General features: G+C 43.3%; 2 protein-coding genes across 4 annotated transcripts in view; both read right to left on the reverse strand.

Annotated features, from left to right (window-relative positions):
* Positions 1–585: 585 nt before the first annotated feature.
* Positions 586–26,905, reverse strand: part of SMARCC1 (SWI/SNF related, matrix associated, actin dependent regulator of chromatin subfamily c member 1) — a 190,017-nt gene continuing 163,697 nt past the window's right edge. For 2 of the 3 annotated variants that reach the window (XM_059939489.1, XM_059939488.1), the window contains exons 26-28: positions 20,263–20,524; positions 5,711–5,887; positions 586–3,015 (exon numbers count right to left, since the gene is read on the reverse strand). In XM_059939489.1, the coding sequence (XP_059795472.1) occupies positions 2,918–3,015; positions 5,711–5,887; positions 20,263–20,524 (537 nt within the window). In that variant the 3' untranslated portion in view covers positions 586–2,917. Of the gene's footprint in view, positions 3,016–3,296; positions 3,588–5,710; positions 5,888–20,262; positions 20,525–26,905 lie in introns of those variants that run through there. The other variant, XM_059939490.1, reaches the window with a different exon arrangement.
* LOC132374961 (ATP synthase membrane subunit K, mitochondrial) lies at positions 4,017–4,376 on the reverse strand. The gene has a single exon (XM_059939491.1). It carries the CDS (start codon positions 4,315–4,317, stop codon positions 4,141–4,143), a length of 177 nt encoding a protein of 58 aa, XP_059795474.1. The 5' UTR covers positions 4,318–4,376; the 3' UTR covers positions 4,017–4,140.

The following is a 26,905-nucleotide window of genomic DNA, read 5'->3' on the forward strand; positions in this document are numbered from 1 at the left end:
GCACTCTTTACTAGAGGGAAGAGTCGAACAGGTCAGAAAGCACAGCACCATCAGGTGGTACACTTCCATGAAGAGCCAAGTTTTCACCTCCTGGCAGACACAGAATCCGCTTCTTTTGCTCCATTGGGTTCACAAGCATCTTGAAAGCATTGGTTTCTGTTTTCTGCACAGGGCGTGCACCTGTGGGTGCTCAAAGGCTGTCCATGAGAGCGTATCAAAGTTCACAGAATCATCTGCCCTCAATGCCTGCCTCCAACTTGAGGCTGTCTAAACTGCAACCTGACAAACATTCTCTACTGCACCAAGCAGAACTACTCCTCTCTTGGAGGTGCCAGGATGTTGGCCACCCTTCCTGGAGAACTTCCACTCATCTTTCTCCACTTTGACCATGGAAATAAAAAGTGGGCAAGGCACATCAACCATATGTTCCTTAAGCCTCATGAAGGTGAGAAGGTGGTCAGCCAGTCAGGAAACCCGCACCACTGAACATTAATTGATGACCAAGACCAGGTGAGGCTGAATATTTAGACTCTTCTTGGGACACATGAAGAAACTGGTACATGAACGCAGAGAATGGGACTAGAATCCAGAAATGATGTTCCATTTATTCACTGAAAAAGAGGGAGATTAGGCCTTCTTGATGAACTTCTTCCAATCTCCCAAAACTCCCTCTCTTCACTTTTCCAAAATAACACATTGAGAAACATGTTTGTACAAAAACCACATATTATTCCCCCCCTCACAAAATCGGGTGGCTGTATTACAGGAATGAAACCAGATCAGACATAAAGAGAAAATGTCACCACTTATACTGAAACATAGCAGTGTTAAGAATTCAGGTATTCTGTAGATTATCAGCATAGTAAAAATACTTCCACCTGGATCTTTTAAATTTGAAAGTTATCACATTAAAGACCTGAGGTTACAAGAGACCACAGTATGAACCAGAATTCCATTTTCCTTCTAAGACCTCAGTGTAAAAGGTAAGTATTTGGAATGAGTTTCCTTTGGGAAAGACTGGTGTGAAAATAAAACCCTGGCCATTGTCAAAAGGCACGGGGGTCTTTCTGGAGTCAAAAGCAATGGAATTAAACTCCAGTAGGAACAAGCTCATTTCCACTCCAAGAGTCCAGAATAAACTCAAAAAAGGAACAAGGTCTCCTTGGTTCCAGTACTCTGATGGTGACCAGGGCCACCTGGTTAGAGGTAACACCTGAGGGTTTGAAAGGCAAATCTTAATTGTGGTTTAATTTTTTCTTTTTTTGCTTTCTGATATTAAGGAAGAAAGTTCTAGGGTGTTTTATAAACACCTTCCCACACTCTCACATATGTAAAGCTTTATAGAATACATAGAAAAGGTATCCAAAAGATGTTCCACTTTGCATTCTAAATGAAACTGCCACTTGAGACTGTGAAGAAGCCAGGTGCTTTGGAAATCAAGCTCTACTCAAAACACCCTTTCCCCACCCATGGAAAGACAGGGGAGGGAAGAAGGACAAGAAGAGAAAACCAAGAACTCTTAAGTCACTCATCAGCAGGGGTAGAAATGGGCTCATATTAAGGCATTTTTGTGGCTCTTCCTCTGGAATGGTATTCCACTCTCCTAGCCCGAGCACCTCACCCTCAAAGCATGATGCTCTGATTGCCAAGTGAGTTCCTTGGTACCCACAGCATCTCCTTGACAACCCTGTGATAGATGGAATGTGAGATCTCAGACAGGGAAGGGAGAAGGGACGAGAGGCTGTTGATCCTGCCCCACTTCTCCAATCCCACCCCAAACCTAAAGTACCGCTTCACTAAATCCTTCACCCTGGCTACTGCAAGAGGTAGTTTGGGGACTTGTACCCACAGCCAACCTAACCAAGTTCCATGAGCTAAAATGTTTATCAGCACTATCTACTTACTTTTTTTTTTTTTAAGGTTTTTTTTTTTTTTAATTTAAAGAAGGAGAAAAAAAGAATGCATACAAAGCAGTGAATAGTGGGCTAGATTCATTGGGTGGCCGTTGCCCTAGACACCCAAAACTTTCCTGGCTAGTCTAGGGAACTAAGGAATGCCTCCCAAATGCAGCCCTCAAAGCTCACACTGCCCTCAGAAAAACAACCCCCCCACCCCGCCCCCAGAATCTAACAAACCATCTGCATAGAAAACCAGAACCAGTGGGCCTGGGGAAGAAGTGGATCTGTTCTAATGCTTGTGCTCTCCCCTACCAAGGACTAAAGGGGGATGTTCTGCCAGGCAGGCTGGAGGCTCTCACAGTCCTCACTAGGGATGAAATCAGCGGGATCCCTTTCCCCATCTCTTTTAATTCTGGTGCGTCCATGTGTGGCAAAAGTCTCATGAACCTTCACCATCAGCACCATTCTTAGCTCAGATAAGCAGAAATAAGGTCACTTATAATGCCTTAAGGTTTATCCCTTCTGGCTATCCCCTCTGCCCATCACTATTTTTTGGTTCCTATTAACTTAGGATGCTCTCCTTTAAAGAAATAATGACACCCCCCCCCAAAAAAAGAAAAAGATAATGATTATAAAGCATTATCCATAAAAGCATAAGACAAAGCAAAAAAACTGCAGGAGAGCAAAAATGACAGACATAGAAATACTAATGTTGACAGGACCTGCAGATAAACTGTCAGCATACCCCGTACCAGGACAGGGAGATGCTGGGTATTTTTAGGATGACCAGGGCACACTGTCACCACAGGCTTCCCCCTGAGTGTTGGAGGAGGACCTAACACAAGACGTGTCAGAGCATGGACAGGGGTGGCAAGAGAAATGGGGAAATATGGGATGTGTGCTTGGGGCTGCAAGAAGAAAAATCCTGAAAGAAACCCAAGGAAGCTGAGGAACACAAGTCCCGTCATCCCCACTCCAGCTGGTGGCGCTGGGCGTGGACGTCCCCTGCATCTTCCAGGCTAGGGCGCAGCCGAGGCTGGTGGGCCTGGAGCGGGAGGCGGAGGGACTCCATCTGCAGGTGGTGGAGGAGGTGGCTGCTGCTGCGGCGGAGGGGGATCTGCAAACACATCCAGAAGTAACTCATCATTGCTGGAAACACAGGGGCTCGGGAAAGAGCCCATTCAGAGAAAAATGACTTAAGGAGGAGGTTTCTTTATCGCCTGTGAGGCACTGCTGCCGCTGCGATCTACGTGGCGCAGGTCCATCTGGACCTCCAGGTCACTGCTCATGTTGCTTCCCCTGACCCATGAGGTTGGGGGAGTGGGGAGGTGTCTGAATCTGCCCCAATCTCCTTCAAGGCCCACCCCTTCCAAGAATCACTCCAGACCTTTTCAGAACTTAATTATATTTTGATTTTATTGTATTTTAATGGTTCTCGCTGCTAATTTTATTTCTTCAGTTAAATGATAAGCTCCTTCCTGGGCAAGTTCTGCGTCTTCTTTTCTTTCTCTCATAGTGCCTAGCCTGGGCACAAAATAGATTATCAGAAACTTCTTGCTGATATTAACTATCTCCAGCAGGGCCAGAAAGCTTCACTTGAGGCAGCTGCTGACAAGTTGGACAGTCCTGGGAGGCCCCACAGCTCCTGAACTGCAGTCCTTGGATTTTTGGCCAAAACTAGGTCAGGTCCTGAAGGGAACAATTAGTATGAGTGTCTGGGGCTCTTTCCTGTTTCAATTTTAGCTGCTTTTCAAAGGAACCCTGGATATAATTTAATCCAGGGATTTTTAAACTAGATTTTGCCGGAAATGAAAACATATGAAACAAATAATTAAACTGCAGCCTTCCTTACCAGTCAATTCACCCAATTTTCCCCCTAGGAGGTTTCCACCAAACTGCTAAGGCTCTTCAAAGCATTTTGAAGCCCACTGATCTAATCCTTTGTGTCATCTTGCAGTGGAGAAAACCAGGGCCTGACGACGGGAAGCAACTCGCCTGATGAGGCCTGCCCAGTGCCCTGGAGCCAAGTCAGCGGTTCAGAATCCCTGAAATTCACTTGTGGCAGGAAGTGATCGGGAGCAAACCTTCCACATTCTCAAGGTGCTCCACTGAGGGCCCTTTTTTTTTTTTTTTTTTTTTCCAGGTTCATAATTTATTGTACAAATCGAGTATCACATGATGAGTTGACATTAGCTTCTTTAGGCATGGGAACTTAACAGATGAGGTACAATTGAGAATCCGTTTATGTTGCTTTCACAGCTGGAGTTTTTTTAGACCTTAACTTAAAGTATAAAACTATCAAAGCAATACCTCCGTATGTGGCCAGTACACAATTCATTCTCCCTGTGAGAGTGTAAGAGTTGAAATATTTTTTGATACCAGTGAATTGGTACTGGGCATCAGTTTCTGGACCTGCCATGATTTCAATCTTCCAAAACACACAGACCTCGTTGCAGGTGTGAGGGCCCTTTAGGATGGAATCCTGTACACAAATTGCGGGTTATCAGCAGGACATGACAGTGGTAAAGACCAATGACATTATCTCTGCAACGGGGATGGGCAAACTGGTCAAACCTCCTTATCAGCCAGCACATTTGTATATTGCCTGTAAGGCGGCAAGGCAAGGATTTTCTTGCCAAGGAAAAGAGGTACCCGCTAGACTACGGCCTCTGACCACTGACTCAACAGAGATACCTTTTTCTATTGCTGTGATCCTATGTTGACCCAGCTCAATTGCTGTCTTTCTTCTGTGCACCTACTTTGTCCTTGCCCCTGTGGGTCCAATGAGAAAGGAGATGTACCTCTGTCGATAGTCCCTGCTTCCTGGCCCTAGGAAGTCTCCCAGAGAACTACAGTGAACTCAAGTCACTTCACAGCCTCGCGTAACTTATGGTAAACCCTATACTACTATCCACTTGTTCATTTCGTATTTTCCCAACTAAAGCTCCTGGAGGCCAGGAATTCCTATGCGTCCTAGCTCTCTGTATTGTGAACAGGAGCTAACTCCTCCTCACATACGTGACTTCTAAATGGACCTGGGATCACACATGTGGCTGGGAACATGGCCACTATCGGCTGCATTTTGGGATCATTACTCCTGGTCTACAGGAATAAAGGGCAGGCCAGGCTCTGATGCAATCCTCTGGAAGCCAGGATTGGAGCAGAACAAGGGCTCCATGGCAGAAATGAGCTAGCTGGCTTTACACATACCACCAGGCAGACATCGTTCAGCAGCATCTGAGCCTTCTCCACGGAGCCTGCTAAGACCTCAAATTCCTTCTCAACACAGCCCCGAACACTCCTTCCTTAGTCTAAGCAGCCACTACGAATATATCAAAATGGCTACAAGAAACTTACTTGTTATTCCTGCCCTAAACCAGATCCTATTCTTTTCTTTACACCTACCACTTTTAAACCCTGAATCCATAAAAGGCTCCTATAGGGAAAATAACTACCAGTAGCTCTGTATGTCTTCCAAGATTCAAATTACATAGGCTTAAACAGGCGTGGGCAAGGCATGCCCCTGGCCTCCCAACAGACCCTGGAGTCACGAGTGCATGCCACGAAGGCTATGTATGGCATAAGAGCCTGACTAACTGTAACTGGGAGCACTTTGCACTCATCACCTGGGTACCTGTCCATCAGGGGTGCTGAAGAGCAATGACTAAAAAACCAGTCTTTTGGAACCCACTCTCACAGGTCATACTGTCCATGGACCTGTCAAACCCCAGAGAGAACAAAAAGCCTGCCTCCCTGTGTACAGCCCTCCCTAAAAGACACGGGGGTAATGCATCTCCCACCTTGCTACTTACACATGCCGTTAGGTGCCGTGAGGGGTACCCGGGGTCCTAAGATGTTTCCTGGGATTGGAGGCATACCAGGAGGGGTAGGGCCACTCCCAGGGGGGTGGATGTTGGCTGCAACGGTGGACATCATGCGGCCTGGCATGGGCTGCCCAGGCATCATGGAACCTGGACCTGGTATCTGACCTGTGGAGGGAGATTCAAAGTACTGAGGTAAATGTACTAGGAAAAAAAAGGAATCAACTCACTGCCCGAGACTGCTAAATACAGACAAATACCTAACCCTCCAAAACAATTAGAAAGATCAACAGAGCAATAATCTGTAATAATCTCTCTGTCCAGCTTTTAATTTGGGGTGGGGTGGGGGGACACAGGGATAATGGGGCAGATCTGTGAAGTGAATGATTACCCTAAACCCTGCTATAGGTAGGTAGTAGCTGTAAGAAGCAGTTACCAAACATCCTTAAAAGAAAGCATTCATTCTGGTTAGTTTGGGTGAACAATGGATTGTCCAATATCTTCCTGAGGACACAAAATGCCAAGCAAAGACCCACAGGGAGCGGAGAGAAGGACTTTAACAGCAAGTCAGTGCACAGTCCAAGGACTGAAGCTCAGTCCAGATTGAGCTTCACGCACAGGCTATGTGGGAATGTGTATGCCTGAAAGAGTATTGATCACTACTGTGAAATCACAATTAAAAAGGGATTCTAATTGGAATTCTAAAGTCCTGTTCACAAAAAAATCTCTCCCTCTCTCCCCAACCAGGAAGCACTGGCTCTGGAGAACCATGGTGGGGGAGACACATGGGAGACAGGCAACTCTTCATCTCTTCCTATTGCTTTGATGTACATAATGGGAGACGCTAGACATAAGGACAGTGAAACACTTCCTGCATTCAGTTTCACACTGAGTCTTCAGAACTTTCAGCAAACTTTTTCTGTAAAGAGCCAGATAGTAAGTATTTGGACTTGGCAGGCCATATGGCCTCTGTCACAACTATTTAACTTTGCTACTGTAGTATGAAGGCAGTCAGACAATATGTAACAAATAGGTTACCTAAACATCTTTATTTATGGACTCTGAAATGTGAATTTCACATAATTTTCATGTGACATAAACATTCTTTCGAGTTTTCCCCAACCACTTAAACTGTAAAAACCATTCTTAGCCTATGGCCCCTACAAAAATAGGAGATAGGCCAGATTTGGTTGCAGTTAGCCAATCCTCCCTTAGATATGGTGGTGGATATGTATTAATTCTTCAACTCAGTGGTCTGGCTCCTGGGCTTGGCTTTAAAGAGCCACAAACAAAGGAGAATTGTTTAATGGGCACAAACCAAGGCTGAAGCTATATATAAGGACAAATTATAATCTCTACAGAATAAGGAAAGAGAATCTATTATAGTTTTTTCTTTCTTTCTTTTTTTAATCTAGGGACATTAACACACCTATGTAAGGTCAACTATATGAAGCTGAATACAGGCTTCTAGGCATAGTCCTGAGACAGCTGGAAATAAGAACACTTGAGGTTCAAGCTTGGAAGATGGGACTACCAGACAGCTAACTGGCAACTAAAATATATAGAGCAGTACTGGAGATAACTCAACTGAAGAATCCTCTGTCAGTGCTTAGAAAAAGGCCTGTCTTAAGAAAGACACACAAAGCTTCAAGCCTCACACCATCTATTTCCAGTGTCTGTTCCATGAGCCAGGACTCAAAGAGCGGAGCCTTTCACTACAGGGTGTCAATGAAGAGAACCCCAGTGAGACACAAGAGTCAGGAAGAGAAGTGGTCCACTGTCTTTGGGGGACTATTTTTTAAAAGCATAGGGAGGCATCAACCTTATGCCTCAGAATGAGAAGAACAGCAAGTTTTGGGTCCTCTGGCCCACCTTCCTGTGCTCTATAATGCAATCATGCAAAAGTGCAGCAGAGGAGCCCCAGAGGCCCATCTGCTGGAGGACAACTTGATCAAATCACCTCAGAGAAAGCAAGAGCAGGTGCTGGGCTGACACTACCACTACTCCTACACCACTGAACTTCAGTAATTAAAGCTGGGTGCCTGTGCCACAGTGCTAGGATGGATTTAGGCCGTGCTGAAGAGTCTATCCACGTAGGGAATGACACAAGAGATAAAAAAACAAATGCCAAGTATATTATAAGCCATACGAAGGATGAGTACACATGAAGGTGTGGCAGGCAAATCAAGGGAAAACTATGGAAGAAGCAAGTAAAAGAAAACAATAGGGCTTCCCTGGTGGCGCAGTGGTTGAGAATCTGCCTGCTAATGCAGGGCACACGGGTTCGAGCCCTGGTCTGGGAAGATCCCACATGCCGCAGAGCAGCTGGGCCCGTGAGCCACAATTACTGAGCCTGCGCGTCTGGAGCCTGTTCTCCGCAACAAGAGAGGCCGCAATGGTGAGAGGCCCGCGCACCGCGATGAAGAGTGGCCCCCACTTACCGCAAATAGAGAAAGCCCTCGCACAGAAACGAAGACCCAACACAGCCATAAATAAATAAATAAATTAAAAAAAAAAAAAAAAAAAAAAGAAAACAATACCTTCTGGTTAACTAAGACCAACTTGTGAATGACTTGGGACTTTGGATAATGTGTATATAAAGTGAAGGAGGGGAATTAGGAACAGGATAACAGCAGACTATCCTAAGTACAAGGCCTAGACTGATTTACACAATCAGAAAATAATATGAATATTGTTCCATTTATACATAGCACCTTCATACTCGCCATCCCCTCTGAGGTAACTGCATCACCTTATTATCTATCACCTGCATTTCACCGAGGAGTAACAAGCTCAAAAGGTTATTAAAAAAAGTGCCCAGGTTACAGAGCCAAGTTGTCCACGCTTGGTTTGTCTGACATGAATGAAAGCAAAGGGGACTGGATGAGTCATACACACAGAATGGGGTGAGGGACTTGGCCGGTAAGGCTACAGGGGACTGGGTGAAAGGTTTTGGAGAAACGAGGAACATGGGCCTGATTTTCTGTGTGATGGAAAGCTTTAAGAAGGGATGCAGAGGAGTCTGAGCCTAGAGCAGAGGAAGAGAGCTTTTGCAGAGAAATAGGGGCTGCATGAGGGCAGGATAAGTAGATAAGAGTTGAGCCTAAGTGTCCATCATCGGATGAATGGATAAAGAAGATGTGGCACATATATACAATGGAATATTACTCAGCCATAAAAAGAAATGAAATGGAGGTATTTGTAATGAGGTGGATGGAGTTAGAGTCTGTCATACAGAGTGAAGTAAGTCAGAAAGAGAAAAACAAATACAGTATGCTAACACATATATATGGAATCTAAGGAAAAAAAAAAAAAGGCCATGAAGAACCTAGTGGCAAGACGGGAATAAAGACACAGACCTACTAGAGAATGGACTTGAGGATATGGGGAGGGGGAGGGGTGAGATGTGACAGGGTGAGAGAGTGTCATGGACATATATACACTACCAAATGTAAAATAGATAGCTAGTGGGAAGCAGCCGCATAGCCCAGGGAGATCAGCTCGGTGCTTTGTGACCACCTAGAGGGGTGGGATGGGGAGGGTGGGAGGGAGGGAGATGCAAGAGGGAAGAGATATGGGAACATATGTATATGTATAACTGATTCACTTTGTTATAAAGCAGAAACTAACACACCATTGTAAAGCAATTATACTTCAATAAAGATGTTTAAAAAAAAAAAAAAAAAGTTGAGAACAGCACCCTACAGGCTTCCTGGGGATGGGTAAGAGAATGAGGAGGAGAGGTGAGTATGAAGCTGAGAATGAGAAAGAATTCGGGTTTGGCACCTAACTGGCATGTGAAGTGTAGAGAATGGGGAAGGACTTTTGCTTTGGGAACAGGAGGTGCGGAATTGGCTGTCATTCCAGTGGAACACAGAGATGGGGTGAAGGGAAGATACAGAACTCTCAAAGTTTCCAATGGGCAATAAGTAGCACACACAGAGCCTTATTATTCTAAGAATCAGGGTCTGTCCTCTGTAACTCTCCCAGCTTCCTTCCTAACAAACACCTGTGAGGCCATTACTAAACACAATGCTTTGTTTCCCACTCTCTGAGTCTCTACTAATGATTCTCTGATGGTATTCCAGGTGGTGAGACAGGGCAAGAGGAGATACTTTTGCTATTGTTGGGGGCAGGAGGCCTAGTATGAAGTCCAGACTTACAGAATCCCAACCTAGAGATGAAAGAACACTTTCAATGGACTTGCTGTGATGAATGGAAGCCATTCACTAGAACAGATAATACGGCCCGTGTTTATCAATGGGTACAGATTGCCTCCTTCTACCCAGTTCAACCTGGACAAGAGGTCTTGAGCAAGTCAGGAAGAACATTTTGCCAGCCCGTCTAAGGTCTCTCTCTCCAGAAAACCGACAGCAGAACACTGAAGAATGCCTTTACACAAAGGCCAGAAAGAGTACTGAGTAAGGGAGAAAGAAAGAAGGAAAAGCATAGACCAGGTGTGCGCTAAGTGATAAGACACACAACTGTTCAGTCCTAACCAATCTCGTCCACAACAGTCTGACCAAGTTTTTATACTTTGATGTCTAGAGCAAGGTGTGGGTTGTCCAAACTCCTGGCTGACCAGTGAGCATCCCAGTCAGAGAGCCACCCAATACCATTCTCAACAGGGAAAGTGAAGATGAACGTGACTGGAAGCTGAACAGTGCGATCTCACTTCCACTTCACGCCGACCCAGATGAGTGGCCTTGGACAAGTCATTTAGAACGCCCTGAGCCTCAGTTTCCTGAGATTATTATAATTCTAAATCCAATTCTCTTTCTACCACACTATTCTGTGCTCAAATGAAACAGTTCCTGTGAAAGGACTTAATATAACAGTCAGCATTAAAAAAAAAAAATCTAAGATGTAAACTTTAATTCCAAACACCATGTTTTCTTCTTTACTATATCAACAATAAGGAAACTGCTCTGCTTCCTGCAATAAATAATTTTATCAAATATACTTTCCAGCACCTTGCAGTGGGTTGGATGGTGGCCCCCAAACAGATAACGCACACGTTCTAATACCTGGAACCTGTAAATGTAACCATATTTGGAAAAAGCATCTTTGCAGATTTAAGTTAAGGACCTTGAGTTGAGATCATCCTAGATTATCCTGGTGGGCCCTAAATCCAATGACAAGTGTTCTTATAAGGGACACATGGAGGAAAAGACACAGAGAAGAAGGAAGGTAAAGATGGAGTAATGAGAGATGTGGCCACAAGCCAAGGAATGCTACCAGCCACCAGAAGCTGGAAGATGCAATGAACAGACTCTCCCCTAGGGCCCCTGGAGGGAACATGACCTTGCTCTAGCAGCTCCCAGAATTGAGACCTACATTTCTGTTGTTCTAAGTTACCACGTTTATGAAAGGGGAAAACAAAGACTGAGCAGCTCACCCAATGTCATAAAGTGTATAAATAGGGGAGCCCAGCTCTGACCTGGGTACTCTGGCTTCAGATCTGGTGTTTGCAATACAGTGCACTCTGAGCATGAAGGTCTGGAGGAGGGGGGCCCATCTGTCTTTCAGCAGACTATGTGATACAAACCCTGCTGCCAATAAAGTGATGGGTCAGTTATTCAACCCACACCTAGCTCCAGAAACAATCTGGCAAAGAGGAATCAGTGGCACATGGACACAGGCTCACAAGGTGATACCTACCAAAACACACTGGGATAACCTGCAGGCTCGGCTGTCAGGCCCATCAGTGCTGTTTCCAAAGCTACCTGCTCAGCGGCAGTGGCCCATTTACCTATTTCCCTACATCTTTATGGCAACAAGCTGGGATAGAGTAGCTTTAGGGTTTTCCAAGGCTATTTGCCCAACAGCTGGAAAAAACCTTTCCTTTCTCTTGCTATAAATCCTGAAGCTTTCTGTAAAACAACGTTCTTCTATCCTCCTGTCAAAAACAGAGCCATAAAGCCACTGGGGTATGGGTATTTAAGGTATGAGAGGACAATGGCTCCTTGGGAAAGGTGGAAGCAAAAAGGAAGAACTAGAAGAACAGTTTACTTCCACTGTGGGACCTTGCACAGACAAACATTTCTCAGGAAAGCAAGAAGCACCAAGAGTGAGGCAATGCCCCTGTGCCATCCAGAGGTGCTGGTGTGCCTATGGCAGTGGATTTAGAGGACAAGGAGGGGACAGAATGTTGCTCTGAGCTGCGGCCTGTCACTTCCCAGGCAAAGACAGTTGTCTCATGGAATCCTTCAGGTTGTTAGGAAGACTGAAGTTAAGGGCCCAGTTTCAAGATAAGGAAACTAAGTCTCAGAGAGGCTATGGAATTTGGTTGAAAGTCACAAGGAACAAGAGACTGAGCTGTCTGACCGTGAGGCTCATTCTCCTTTCCTTTACACCACCCTGCCTTAAAAGGGTATTTCTTTCTGTGGAAAAGCCGATTTCTCTATTTTTTTAAAATAAATTTATTTATTTTGTTTTTGACTGTGTTGGGTCTTCGTTGCTGCGCGCGGATTTTCTCTAGTTGTGGCGAGTGGGGGCTACTCTCTGTTGTGGTGTGTGGGCTTCTCATTGCAGTGGCTTCTCTTGTTGCGGTGCATGGGCTCAGTAGTTGTGACACGCAGGCTCAGTAGTTGTGGCTCACGGGCTCTAGAGCGCAGGCTCAGCAGTTGTGGTGCACGGGCTCAGTTGCTCCGCGGCATGTGGGATCTTCCCGGACCAGGGCTTGAACCCGTGTCCCCTGCACTGGCAGGTGGATTCTTAACCACTGCGCCACCAGGGAAACCCAACCCCTGTCCTTTTGAAATCTAAATGTCCTTGGGTTTTCTGGTTTCTGATACAGGTCTCACCACTTTTTTTTTTTTAAATTTATTTATTTTTATTTATTTATTTTTGGCTGTGTTGGGTCTTCGTTGCTGCATGCAGGCTTTCTCTAGTTGTGGCAAGCGGGGGCTACTCTTCATTGCGGTATGCGGGCTTCTCATTGGGGTGGCTTCTCTTGTTGCGGAGCACGGGCTCTAGGTACGCAGGCTTTAGCAGTCGAGGCGTGTGGGCTCAGTAGTTGTGGCTTGCGGGCTCTAGAGTGCAGGCTCAGTAGTTGTGGCGCACGGGCTTAGCTGCTCCACGGCATGTGGGATCTTCCCAGACCAGGGCTTGAACCCATGTCCCCTGCATTGGCAGGCAGATTCTTAACCACTGTACCACCAGGGAAGCCCCTCACCACTTTTAAATGGATGACAATGTCTGAAGGCATTTCCATTAACTCTTAATAAACATGAAGAAGTCTGACCTACAGATACCTAAAATGAACCAGAGCAGGCCTTACCAAACAAAATAAAGGGTGTGTATATGTACTTTCCATTTAAAAAAAAATCAGGTGTTTCCTTTTCCAGTAGAGGAAGGTGAGAGATAGAGAGATGTGGCTTCAGAACAGCAGTATCAAAGCATATACTGGTGGGAGTCTGACCTACATAGAAGCTTTTTTTTTTTTAAACAGCAGGCATCTGAAAGCCTGAGAAATGGAAAGGTTTGCTAAAATTAGGCTTTGCCTAGTGGAAAAATCCCTCACACTCTCAGGTTTATTAGATCTTATACTAAAGCGTTACGGCCACCATGCCTAATAGAATATTAAGGATTTTATTTTTATTCTTTGGGATGGGAGAGGCAGGTGGGTAAGGAACACAAAACTAGGAAAGGGAACCTATGAATTTCCAATCTTAAGCACATTTCATTGCTGTTTCTAACCATCCATGGCACACTCTCTGGCTGAGTCCCCCAGAGAACAGAAATAACAATCGGGTCCAAGCGAGGGGGAAGCCCAGGCTCCTCGGAGATTGCTCCTCCTGCAGCAGCTTCCGGGGGGCACAGATGCTCTTTGTTGAAGACTGTGCCCTCACTGTTCTCTCTGTGAGGATAACCTGCTACTCCGGAAAGTGGCACAGCAGCCTTGTTATCACATCATGCAAGCAGGACCAAAGGCACTGCAGATAATAAAGACTTGGCTATGTGACGAGCTAGTCCTTTTCCCTTTTCAGTGTGGGGCTCTGAGTTGGGTGGAGAGGGGAGGCTGGGAAGTGATGAGTGGTTGTAATCCTTTCCTAAGTAGTATTTCCCACGGGGAGGGTTCGTAAGTGGGTCTAACTTGGGGGCTTAAAAGTCAAGTGCCTAATGCCTTGCTTGAAATTTCCTTGAACAACCAATATTTACTAACTGATGCAAAATATTCTAGTTTTATTATTAAAACATCTCTACCATCCCTGATTTCTCATCAAATCAGATCAATTCCTACTCTGATATTTCTTAGGCACTTCTAAAAATTCTTATATTATTAATGAGGAAACCATAAAGATATTTAAACCAACATGTCCTTTTCTCTCTGCTTTTCACACACAGAGACACATAACAAAGGCTTCCCCAATGCAGGTGGCTCACTGCAGATCCATGAGGCATGAATACTCAAGAGTGCCTCATTTACTATTTTTTTTTAATAGAACTTTATTGGAGTATAATTGCTTCACAATACTGTGTTAGTTTCTGTTGTACAACAAAGCGAATCAGCCATATGCATACACATGTCCCCATACCCCCTCCCTCTTGAGCCTCCCTCCCATCCTCCCTATCCCACCCCTCTAGGTCATCGCAAAGCACCAAGCTGATCTCCCTGTGCTATGCTGTTGCTTCCCACCAGCCAACTATTGTACATTCGGCAGTGTATATACGTGGATGCTACTATCACTTTGCCCCAGCTTCGCCCTCCCACCCCACGTCATCAAGTCCATTCTCTATGTCTACCTCTTTATTCCTGCCCTGCAACTAGGTTCAAAAGCCCAAGGGGATGGCAGAGCTTACACTGCACTTACATACTAGATTTTTAGGTAATCTTCCTGTAAATACACCTGGCCCTCCGTTCCTCCGTATCCATGGGATCTGCATCCATGGATATAGAGGGCCGACTGAATTCACTGTACAGTGCCCATTTTATATAAGAGACTTGAGAATCCATGGATACTCATGCATTCCCCCAATGGGGCTCCTGGAACCAATCCCCTGGTGGATACTGAGGGATGACTGTAGGTGCCAAGGCCCCTGGAGGGTACCCCCTGCAGTCAGAAGTGTTCTCCTTGCTCACAATCAAGAACATCTCAGGAAACAGCAGCCACTACCCAGGCCACTCTCCTTGGTTCCCCATGTGCTGTCATGAATACAATGGTCCAGGGTGTGGGCAAGGGATACCATGCATGTGCTCAAGAACTGATGGCTATCATGACTATTCACCTTGTGCCATTTAGAATGGCAGTCTTACAGGAAGAACTAGTAAGCCTTTAATTTAGGAATAACTTCATGAAATCAACTGTTTTTCAATTTAAATGAAAAGATGACATGTAGTGCTGTGTATTTTATGAAGATCAACAAAACCTAAGGGTGGTATAAGGATGGCTATGGCCACCTCCAGTTTCCATTTGCCAACTTTATACTATAGATTCTTCCTTTGACTATCTGTTTGGTGGAAACAAATCAACTTGGGACACTTTATCACAGATAAGAACAAAACCTACAAAAAGCTGGAGCTCCCAGGTGAGTTAGGAGTCGGACCAAATAATAAAAGCCCAGGAAGAGAGCAGCATACAGATGGTACTCCCTATACAAAAATTCTAAGCATTTGAATGAATTAGAGGGGTGGAGGGGAAGACTGCAGAGGTACAAACTAAATGGAATATGTACAGGTGTCCGTTTATACTAGCCCCGCTGGTGCCTGGGCCCATACGTGTTTGACAGTCTGGCAGATTCACAACAATGAGCCATATTTTAATGGGCTCTACCACTAACTGATGGCCAGTTATGTGGAGAAAGATTACATGTGATTTGCCTACAAAATTATTTAAATTCTACGAAGTCAGAGAGCTGGACAAATTCACCACTCAGTAACAAATCTGTCTTAACCTTCTTCTCACCACTTCCCCAACCTTGCTGGCTTTCAGAGGTTGATCTTTCTCCTTCCTTCACACACCATAAATTCTGACCAAACACCAAAACCTAGCAAACTGACCTGGATAATAATTACCCTCAGCTCCTAACATAAATGCTGTGGCCCGCTAACTTTTCTAGAACCTAGGAAATATTAGTTGGAAGGACCATGCTCACATTTATTAACTTATACCTGTGGCAAATAAGAGACTAAAGCTCTTCTCCACCTAAAACACTACAGACTCCCTCACTTGCTTTGATATATAAGGCCTCTTTAGCCAATTTCTAAAATATGGTGTACAAGACTCAGCTGTTACAATACAATCAGCCTTTTCTGATCTGTCGATATTAAGAAAGCTTTTAATTAGTGGGTTCAATTTATTTTTCTTCATTTTACTTTCCAACACACCTGATTTTTACATTCAAACTCCGAAACAATCTCACAAAAGGGGAGACTATGAAAAATGATTACCTTGAGCTGCTGGAACTCTCATACACTGCTAGAGAGAATGTAAACTGGCATTACCATTTTGGCAAAATTTTGGCAGCATCAACTAATGTGAATACATGGATATCCTAAGACCCATTCTAGGCACATAACAAATTCCACCACTTAGGGGTGCACGCAACAGAAATGTATACCTATGTCTCCAAAAGACATGTGCACATGCATGTTCACAGCAGGAGTTACTATTCGTAATAACTAAAATGGAAATGAATCAAATGTCCATCAAAGGAGAACGGATTAATAAATCATGGTAGAGCCCCATAGTAGACACGTACAGCAAGAAGAAAGAATAAATCTATGACCAGTCACAACAATGCAGATGCAGCTCACACAGTGTTGAGTGAAAGAAGGCAAACAAACAAAGATCAGTATGTGATTCCATCCAGATAACATTCAAAACCAGCCCAGGGACTTCCCTGGTGGTGCAGTGGTTAAGAATCTGCCTGCCAATGCAGGGGACACAGGTTCGATCCCTGGTCCAGGAAGATTCCACATGCTGAGGAGCAACTAAGACCATGCACCACAACTACTGAGCCTGCGCTCTAGACCCCGCATGCCACAACTACTGAAGCCCTCATGCCCTAGAGCCCGCGTGCCACAACTACTGAGCCCACACGCCGCGACTACTGAAGCCCACGCGCCTAGAGCCTGTGCTCTGCAACAAGGGAAGCCACTGCAATGAGAAGCCCGCGCACCGCAATGAAGAGTAGCCCCCACTTGCCACAACTAGAGAAGGCCCGCGCGCAGCAACGAAGACCCAACGCAGCCCCCACAAGAAACCAAAAAAAAACCCCCCAAAAACCCCAGCCCAACTAGTGTATGATGTTAGACATCGGGACAGTTGTTACCCAAGGGCAGGGAGGAGACTGAGATGGGCATGAGGGGGCTTCTGGGTACTGGTTACACAGGTATATTCTCTTTGTTAAAAATCATCAAGCAAAATACTTATGGCTTGTGTATTTTTCCATATGTACATTACATTTCAATAAAAAATGTTTAAGAAAAGAAGGACTTCTCTGGAGGTCCAGTGATTAAGACTCCGCGCTTCCACTGCAGGGGGCGCGCAGGTTCGATCCCTGGTTGGGGGGACTAAAATCCCACACCACCGCACGGCGTGGCCAAAAAAAAAGGGAGGGAGGGAGGGAGGGAGGGAAGGAGGAAGGGAGGGAGGAAGGAAGAATAGTTCTTTAAAATAGATTTTAAAAAACACTCTCATCATACACACAATGATCATTTTCTTTAAAATTCACTTAAGAAAAGCCTATCTCTGTGAGAAAGTAAAAAGAGAAACATAACCTATTTTTATTCTAAAGGCTATTTTATGAACCCTAGTTTTTTACCACTATCTCCCTAAAAGAGCTGTAACTGAGTCTGCTCTAAACCCCGTTGGTCCTCCATCATGGGAGGTGGCATCGTGACATCATTTTGGAATAGAAGGAGCCCAGTATGAATCCTGGCTCCACCATGCAGCAAGGCGACGTGGCCTTGGCATGCACCAGCTCTTCAACTGTAAAGGCAGGACAATAAGAAGTAAGCAAAAATACTGGGGGTGAAGGGCCTGGCATACAAACACCTGTTCTCACCAGGATGTAATTTAGAAAAAAAGGTAGAAGGGTATCTTTTCTAAATGCAGATGGTGGAACTCCTGAGAAGTTCTCTGTGAACAGTTACTGTGGATGATGATGCTTTAGCACCATTAAGAACCAAATACCAAGGAGCCACAGCGAACCCCCTCCTAAACATTTATCCCAAGAGTTTTAGGAATTAAATTTTTAAAATAACTGTTTTTGAAAAATCACTTTGTGATCATCACTCTGTTAAGCATTCATATCTTTTAACTTGGAAGAAAATTAGATCTCACAGAGAGGTTTTAAGATCCACTCAAGCAGACAGACAGGAAAACTGAGAAATAAAGTATCCTGTGTCATGAGCCTGGCAGACTTCTAAAACTATCTCCACAAATGTCATTTAGATCAAGTGGCAAGTCGGATGATGGTAGCAAATTCCACAACTGCAATTTAATAGTGTGTGTGAGAGTGTGTGTGTGTGTGTGTGTGTGTGTGTGTGTGAGCGTGCGTATGAAAATGAATGCTTCCCAAAGTCAACCTAGCCCCATTTTTGGGTCAAGGCAATAAGAACTAATATCTAAACATGTTTGGGGTTGTAAATTAAAAATTCATGTTAGTAACATAAGTTGTCAGATCATAGTTGTTTCTGTCATGGCTTCCTCAGGCAAACATGCCTGGTTATTTCCATGAGATTTAGAAATTCTGTCATTTGAGGAAGTCAGGGCAACTGACGTTAGTCATGTTGGGAATCTTCTCAGGCCTCCAAGGGTCTTTCTATTTTTATTTCAGCTCACCTCTACACGCCCTGGCCAGAGAACTTGCATCCCTCCCCAGAAAGCACAAATTCTGGCTCTGGCAGGCACTTGACATATGATTATAAAGTACCTATAAAAATCTTACAGGAAGACTGTTACCAAAGCAATATAATACACAGCACACAGCCATATATATTACCCTCTAGGAAGGGAAGGAATATTGCAGGGGGTGGGGGGGGGAATGCTGAAATTAAAGGTATATTTTAGGTTTAATGATGTCAGTAGTTAAGTTTGAAAGAATCGTGAGCTTGACTTTCAAGGTTGTTAAAATGTGGTGAATAGTTGCCAACCTGAAGGGGAACCTGTGAGCTAAAAGATGGGACAATTTGAGCATGAAAATGAGTAAGGTCCATAATAGGTTGAAACTCATAAAAATATGTAAATTCACAATACTAAAAACATACACACACAACAGAAAAAAACCCCTTATTGGTAACCTTTGGAGACTGTGTGTGGGGGGGGTGACTTGGCAGAGGGGTTGAACTCATTATTAAGGTAACTGATAAATAAAGGGAAAGGATCAAGCATTTATCCAGCCTTTCCTGTAAGGACTGATTTTCAGGGTAACTAAATGATTGGTGAAGAAAAGCTTTTTAAATAAAAGAATCACTGCTAATAAATGTAGAAGAAATATAAATAAATGCAGATGGAATAATAAATTTAGAAATCTTACCATTTTGTAACACTTGATAAAATAACTGATCTAGGAAGCAACTCTCAATGGCAGGTAAAATCTTAACTGAGTCTAATGGGGAACTCTGGAACACCAGAACCACTGACCAATCTGAACGCCACCAAGAAAGAACCAACATTACAGGAAAAATGCCTGCACCGCCAAAGTGAACTTGAACCTGCTAAAATATCCAGTGCCACCCTGTGGTTTATTTATGGGAGACATGTGGGAGGGAGGAAAGGAGGGGGAAGGATATGTGAAATGACACCATGCACTCTGAGTGCACGATCGGGCACAGCCATGGGCGGAAGACCCTGATGTCTTCAACACTTGAATGGCATTTTAAAAAAGAAGAAAAAAAGGGAGGGTGAATTGTTAACACGTTAAAATAGATTTAAGAGAACTATTAGCGAATTCAAAAAAATGAAGCATTCAAAGACATTTAATTTATGTTATTAGGAATTATGGTTACTTTTGTTGGGTGTAATATAGTAGGTTATGTTAAAGAATAAGATTTCCATTGGTTAGAGATACGTTTTGAAGTCTCTCTCTAACATCAAAGTGAGGAGGAAGAGATAAAATATCGATAATTTTGAAGCTGTGCAATAGGTATTTGGGGGATTATTATGCTATTCTCTCTACTTTTGTCTATAGTAGAAGATTTCTATAACAAAAAGTTAAGAATGGCAGAAAGGTGATGATCGCTATCATAAGAGTTCATTGTGCTATTCTTTTTGTGTGTGTCTATCTTTGAAAATGTCTATAAATTAAAAAAAAAAATGTAGACAATCCAAGGATGAATTTTTAAGGATCTCTGGGATATATTGCCAACCCACCCAAGAAAAAGGCATAATGCCAAGAGGACCCTGGAAAGAGAACACGGCAGGCATTATGTGGTGATGGCTATAAAACCAGATTCACTTGTGTAATATCCTAGATGATAATGGACATTCTGAACAGTTTTAGTCAGAAATCACCAACAGTGTGGGTTGCCCCTCTGATGCTCTGTGCCACAGGGATGACCCCAGACTGAGTGGTGAGCAGAGCCTTCCTCTCACCTGGCTGGGGTGGATGAGGCGGCGGCATCTGGTGGTGCATCAGAGGGTAGGGAGGGGGCTGCTGATGAGGCATCATGCCAGGGTGCCCTGCTGCTCCCAGTGGTGCCAGGCCAGGTCCTCCTGAGTGCTGGTGTGCCTGTTGAGGGTTCTGCCCATGCTGCTGCTGTTCCATTTGCTGTCGGGCTCGCAACTCAGCGTATTTCAGCTGTTCCATGTGGAAGTTCTGGCGTTCAGTAAGCAACTGCTGCCTCTGTTGTTCTAACTGTTAAGAAAAGGAAGGGGAAGAGAAATGAAACCAGGAGAGGCTTTCAGGACTGGATGCCAACACAGGATATCTACATGATGCCTAAGCTCCCAATACCTCATCACAGTTACATAGTCACCTCCTCTCCTGAAACAACCACAGTGAGAGAAAAGGCATTATTTCCTGAGTAGAATGAAGTCAAGTTCTTCTCTATGTTAAGTATAAGGTCTGCCTTTCCCTGGAACCTTCACCTGGTGGGGGGCTATTGTACTCAGGACACTTGTAATTCCCTCTGTTTGGCAGGCCTTCAGATATTTAAAAAACAGTTTCCATGACTGCCTTACTCTTCCCCAGGTGAAACAAGCCTCTCCTGTCCTCTTAATAGTTCCTTAGATACTAGTATTTCAAGTCCGACCAACATTTCCAGGTGCTCTCTTCTGCATGTGAGCCTTTTGGTTACTACTTTAGAATGTGACACCAGAGTTAAATATCCTCTGGATGAGTGGACGTGGCCTTAGCTGCAAAGATACACATTTTCTATATGGAACTTTGACGGTACCATTGTAAATCTTAGCTTCCAAGTACCCAAAATTATACTGGGTGACACTTTCACAGCATATTTTAGAAGGCTAAATAAAAACTTACACGAATCGTGGTTTGAAGAAAATAAGCATTTCAATATTCAAGATAATCTTTCTGGGGGCTTCCCTGGTGGCGCAGTGGTTAAGAAAACGCCTGCCGATAGAACCAAGATGGCGGAGTAGAAGGACGTGCTCTCACTCCCTCTTGCGAGAACACCAGAATCACAACTGGCTGCTGGACAATCATCGACAGGAAGACACTGGACTTCACCAAGGAGGATACCCCACGTCCAAGGACAGAGGAGAAGCCACAGTGAGACAGTAGGAGGGGCGCAATCAGAGTAAAATCAAATCCTATAACTGCTGGGTGGGTGACTCACAGACTGGTGAACACTTATACCACAGAAGTCCACCCACTGGAGTGAAGGTTCTGAGCCCCACGTCAGGCTTCCCAACCTGGGGGTCCGGCAACGGGAGGAGGAATTCCTAGAGAATCAGACTTTGAAGGCTAGTGGGAATTGATTGCAGGACTTCGACAGGACTGGGGGAAACAGAGACCTCACTCTTGGAGGGCGCACACGGAATAGTGTGCGCATCGGGACCCAGGGGAAGGAGCAGTGACCCCGGGGGAGACTGAACCAGACCTAAATGCTGGTGTTGGAGGGTCTCCTGCAGAGGCGGGGGCTGGCTCTGTTTCACCGTGGGGACAAGGACACTGGCGTCGGAGGTTCTGGGAAGTACTCCTTGGCGTGAGCCCTCCCAGAGTCTGCCATTAGCCCCACCAAAGAGCCCAGGTAGGCTCCAGTGTTGGGTTGCCTCAGGCAAAACAACCAACAGGGAGGGAACCCAGCCCCACCCGTCAACAGTCAAGTGGATTAAAGTTTTACGGAGCTCTGACCACCACAGCAACAGTCAGCTCTACCCACCACCAGAGCCTCCCATCAAGCCTCTTAGATAGCCTCAACCACCAGAGGGCAGACAGCAGAAGCAAGAAAAACTACAATCCTGCAGCCTGTGGAACAAAAACCACATTTACAGAAAGACAGACAAGATGAAAAGGCAGAGGGCTATATACCAGATGAAGGAACAAGAAAAAACCCCAGAAAAACAACTAAGTGAAGTGGAGATAGGCAACCTTCCAGAAAAAGAATTCAGAATAATGATAGTAAAGATGATCCAGGACCTCGGAACAAGAATGGAGGCAAAGATCGAGAAGATGCAAGAAATGATTAACAAAGACCTAGAAGAATTAAAGAACAGACAAACAGAGATGACCAATACAATAACTGAAATGAAAACTACACTAGAAGGAATCAATAGCAGAATAACTGAGGCAGAAGAACGGATAAGTGACCTGGAAGACAGAATGGTGGAATTCACTGCTGCGGAACAGACTAAAGAAAAAAGAATGAGAAGAAATGAAGACAGCCTAAGAGACCTCTGGGACAACATTAAACGCAACAACATTCGCATTATAGGGGTCCCAGAAGGAGAAGAGAGAGAGAAAGGACCAGAGAAAATATTTGAAGAGATTATAGTCGAAAACTTCCCTAACATGGGAAAGGAAATAGCCACCCAAGTCCAGGAAGTGCAGAGAGTCCCATACAGGATAAACCCAAGGAGAAACACGCCGAGACACATAGTAATCAAAGTGGCAAAAATTAAAGACAAAGAAAACTTATTGAAAGCAGCAAGGGAAAAATGACAAATAACATACAAGGGAACTCCGATAAGGTTAACAGCTGATTTCTCAGCAGAAACTCTACAAGCCAGAAGGGAGTGGCATGATATACTTAAAGTGATGAAAGGGAAGAACCTACAACCAAGATTACTCTACCCGGCAAGGATCTCATTTAGATTTGATGGAAAAATCAAAAGCTTTAACAGACAAGCAAAAGCTAAGAGAATTCAGCACCACCAAACCAGCTCTACAACAAATGCTAAAGGAACTTCTCTAAGTGGGAAACACAAGAGAAGAAAAGGACCTACAAAAACAAACCCAAAACAATTAAGAAAATGGTCATAGGAACATACATATCGATAATTACCTTAAACGTGAATGGATTAAATGCTCCAACCAAAAGACACAGGCTTGCTGAATGGATACAAAAACAAGACCCATATATATGCTGTCTACAAGAGACCCACTTTAGACCTAGGGACACATACAGACTGAAAGTGAGGGGATGGAAAAAGATATTCCATGCAAATGGAAATCAAAAGAAAGCTGGAGTAGCTATACTCATATCAGATAAAATAGACTTTCAAATAAAGAATGTTACAAGAGACAAGGAAGGACACTACATAATGATCAAGGGATCAATCCAACAAGAAGATATAACAATTATAAATATATATGCACCCAACATAGGAGCACCTCAATACATAAGGTAACTGCTAACAGCTATAAAAGAGGAAATTGACAGTAACACAATAATAGTGGGGGACTTTAACACCTCACTTACACCAATGGACAGATCATCCAAAATGAAAATAAATAAGGAAACAGAAGCTTTAAATGACACAATAGACCAGATAGATTTAATTGATATTCATAGGACATTCCATCCAAAAACAACACATTACACTTTCTTCTCAAGTGCGCACGGAACATTCTCCAGGATACATCACATCTTGGGTCACAAATCAAGCCTCAGTAAATTTAAGAAAATTGAAATCATATCAAGCATCTTTTCTGACCACAACGCTATGAGATTAGAAATGAATTACAGGGAAAAAAACGTAAAAAACACAAACACATGGAGGCTAAACAATACGTTACTAAATAACCAAGAGATCACTGAAGAAATCAAAGAGGAAATCAAAAAATACCTAGAGACAAATGACAATGAAAACATGACGACCCAAAACCTATGGGATGCAGCAAAAGCACTTCTAAGACGGAAGTTTATACCTATACAAGCCTACCTAAAGAAATAAGAAAAATCTCAAGTAAACAATCTAACCTTACACCTAAAGAAACTAGAGAAAGAAGAACAAACAAAACCCAAAGTTAGCAGAAGGAAAGAAATCATAAAGATCAGAGCGGAAATAAATGAAATAGAAACAAAGAAAACAATAGCAAAGATCAATAAAACTAAAAGCTGGTTCTTTGAGAAGATAAACAAAATCGATAAGCCATTAGCCAGACTCATCAAGAAAAAGAGGGAGAGGACTCAAATCAATAAAATCAGAAATGAAAAAGGAGAAGTTACAACAGACACTGCAAAAATACAAAGCATCCTAAGAGACTACTACAAGCAACTCTATGCCAATAAAATGGACAACCTGGAAGAAATGGACAAATTCTTAGAAAGGTATAACCTTCCAAGACTGAACCAGGAAGAAACAGAAAATATGAACAGACCAATCACAAGTAATGAAATTGAATCTGTGATTAAAAATCTTCTAACAAACAAAAGTCCAGGACCAGATGGCTTCACAGGTGAATTCTATCAAACATTTAGAGAAGAACTAACACCTATCCTTCTCAAACTCTTCCAAAAAATTGCAGAGGAAGGAACACTCCCAAACTCATTCTATGAGGCCACCATCACCCTGATACCAAAACCAGACAAAGACACTACAAAAAAAGAAAATTACAGACCAATATCATTGATGAATATAGATGCAAAAATCCTCAACAAAATACTAGCAAACAGAATCCAACAACACATTAAAAGGATCATACACCACGATCAAGTGGGATTTATCCCAGGGATGCAAGGATCCTTCAGTATACGCAAATCAATCAATGTGATACACCATATTAACAAATTGAAGAATAAAAACCATATGATCATCTCAATAGATGCAGAAAAAGCTTTTGACAAAATTCAACACCCATTTATGATAAAAACTCTCCAGAAAGTGGGCATAGAGGGAACCTACCCTCAACATAATAAAGGCCATATATGACAAACCCACAGCAAACATCATTCTCAACGGTGAAAAACTGAAAGCATTTCCTCTAAGATCAGGAACGAGACAAGGATGTCCACTCTCACCACTATTATTCAACATAGTTTTGGAAGTCCTAGCCACGGCAATCAGAGAAGAAAAAGAAATAAAAGGAATACAAATTGGAAAAGAAGTAAAACTGTCACTGTTTGCAGATGACATGATACTATACATAGAGAATCCTAAAAATGCCACCAGAAAACTGCTAGAGCTAATTAATGAATTTGGTAAAGCTGCTGGATACAAAATTAATGCACAGAAATCTCTTGCATTCCTATACACTAATGATGAAAAATCTGAAAGAGAAATTATGGAAACACTCCCATTTACCACTGCAACAAAAAGAATAAAATACCTAGGAATAAACCTACCTAGGGAGACAAAAGACCTCTTTGCAGAAAACTATAAGACACTGATGAAAAAAATTAAAGATGACCAGTTTTCCCAGCACCACTTATTGAAGAGACTGTCTTTTCTCCATTGTATATCTTTGCCTCCTTTGTCATAGATTAGTTGACCATAGGTGCGTGGGTTAATCTCTGGGCTTTCTATCTTGTTCCATTGATCTATGTTTCTGTTTTTGTGCCAGTACCATATTGTCTTGATTACTGTAGCTGTGTAGTATAGTCTGAAGTCAGGGAGTCTGATTCCTCCAGCTCCATTTTTTTGCCTCAAGACTGCTTTGGCTATTCGGGGTCTTTTGTGTCTCCATACAAATTTTAAGATGATTTGTTCTAGCTCCGAAAAAATGCCATTGGTAATTTGATCGGGATTGCATTGAATCTGTAGATTGCTTTGGGTAGTATACTCATTTTCACAATGTTGATTCTTCCAATCCAAGAACATGGTATATCTCTCCATCTGTTGGTATCATCTTTAATTTCTTTCATCAGTGTCTTATAGTTTTCTGCATACAGGTCTTTTGTCTCCCTAGGTAGGTTTATTCCTAGGTATTTTATTCTTTTTGTTGCAATGGTAAATGGGAGTGTTTCCATAATTTCTCTTTCAGATTTTTCATCATTAGTGTATAGGAATGCAAGAGATTTCTGTGCATTAATTTTGTATCCTGCAACTTTACCATATTCATTAATTAGCTCTAGCAGTTTTCTGGTGGCAGTTTTAGGATTCTCTATGTATAATATCATGTCATCCGCAAACAGTGACAGTTTTACTTCTTCTTTTCCAATTTGTATTCCTTTTATTTCTTTTTCTTCTCTGATTGCCGTGGCTAGGACTTCCAAAACTATGTTGAATAATAGTGGTGAGAGTGGACATCCTTGTCTCGTTCCTGATCTTAGAGGAAATGCTTTCAGTTTTTCACCATTGAGAATGATGTTTGCTGTGGGTTTGTCATATATGGCCTTTATTATGTTGAGGTAGGTTCCCTCTATGCCCACTTTCTGGAGAGTTTTTATCAGAAATGGGTGTTGAATTTTGTCAAAAGCTTTTTCTGCATCTATTGAGATGATCATATGGTTTTTATTCTTCAATTTGTTAATATGGTGTATCTCATTGATTGATTTGCGTATATTGAAGAATCCTTGCATCCCTGGGATAAATCCCACTTGATCGTGGTGTATGATCCTTTTAATGTGTTGTTGGATTCTGTTTGCTAGTATTTTGTTGAGGATTTTTGCATCTATATTCATCAGTGATATTGGTATGTAATTTTCTTTTTTTGTAGTGTCTTTGTCTGGTTTTGGTATCAGGGTGACGGTGGCCTCATAGAATGAGTTTGGGAGTGTTCCTTCCTCTGCAATTTTTTGGAAGAGTTTGAGAAGGATGGGTGTTAGTTCTTCTCTAAATGTTTGATAGAATTCACCTGTGAAGCCATCTGGTCCTGGACTTTTGTTTGTTG

The sequence above is a fragment of the Balaenoptera ricei genome, chromosome 11 (genome assembly GCF_028023285.1).
Source record: "Balaenoptera ricei isolate mBalRic1 chromosome 11, mBalRic1.hap2, whole genome shotgun sequence".
Lineage (NCBI taxonomy): Eukaryota > Metazoa > Chordata > Mammalia > Artiodactyla > Balaenopteridae > Balaenoptera > Balaenoptera ricei.

Bases quoted from the DNA above. Each gene is read 5' to 3' on its own strand.
- LOC132374961 (XM_059939491.1), bottom strand. From the start codon at position 4,317: ATGGCAGGTCCAGAAACTGATGCCCAGTACCAATTCACTGGTATCAAA.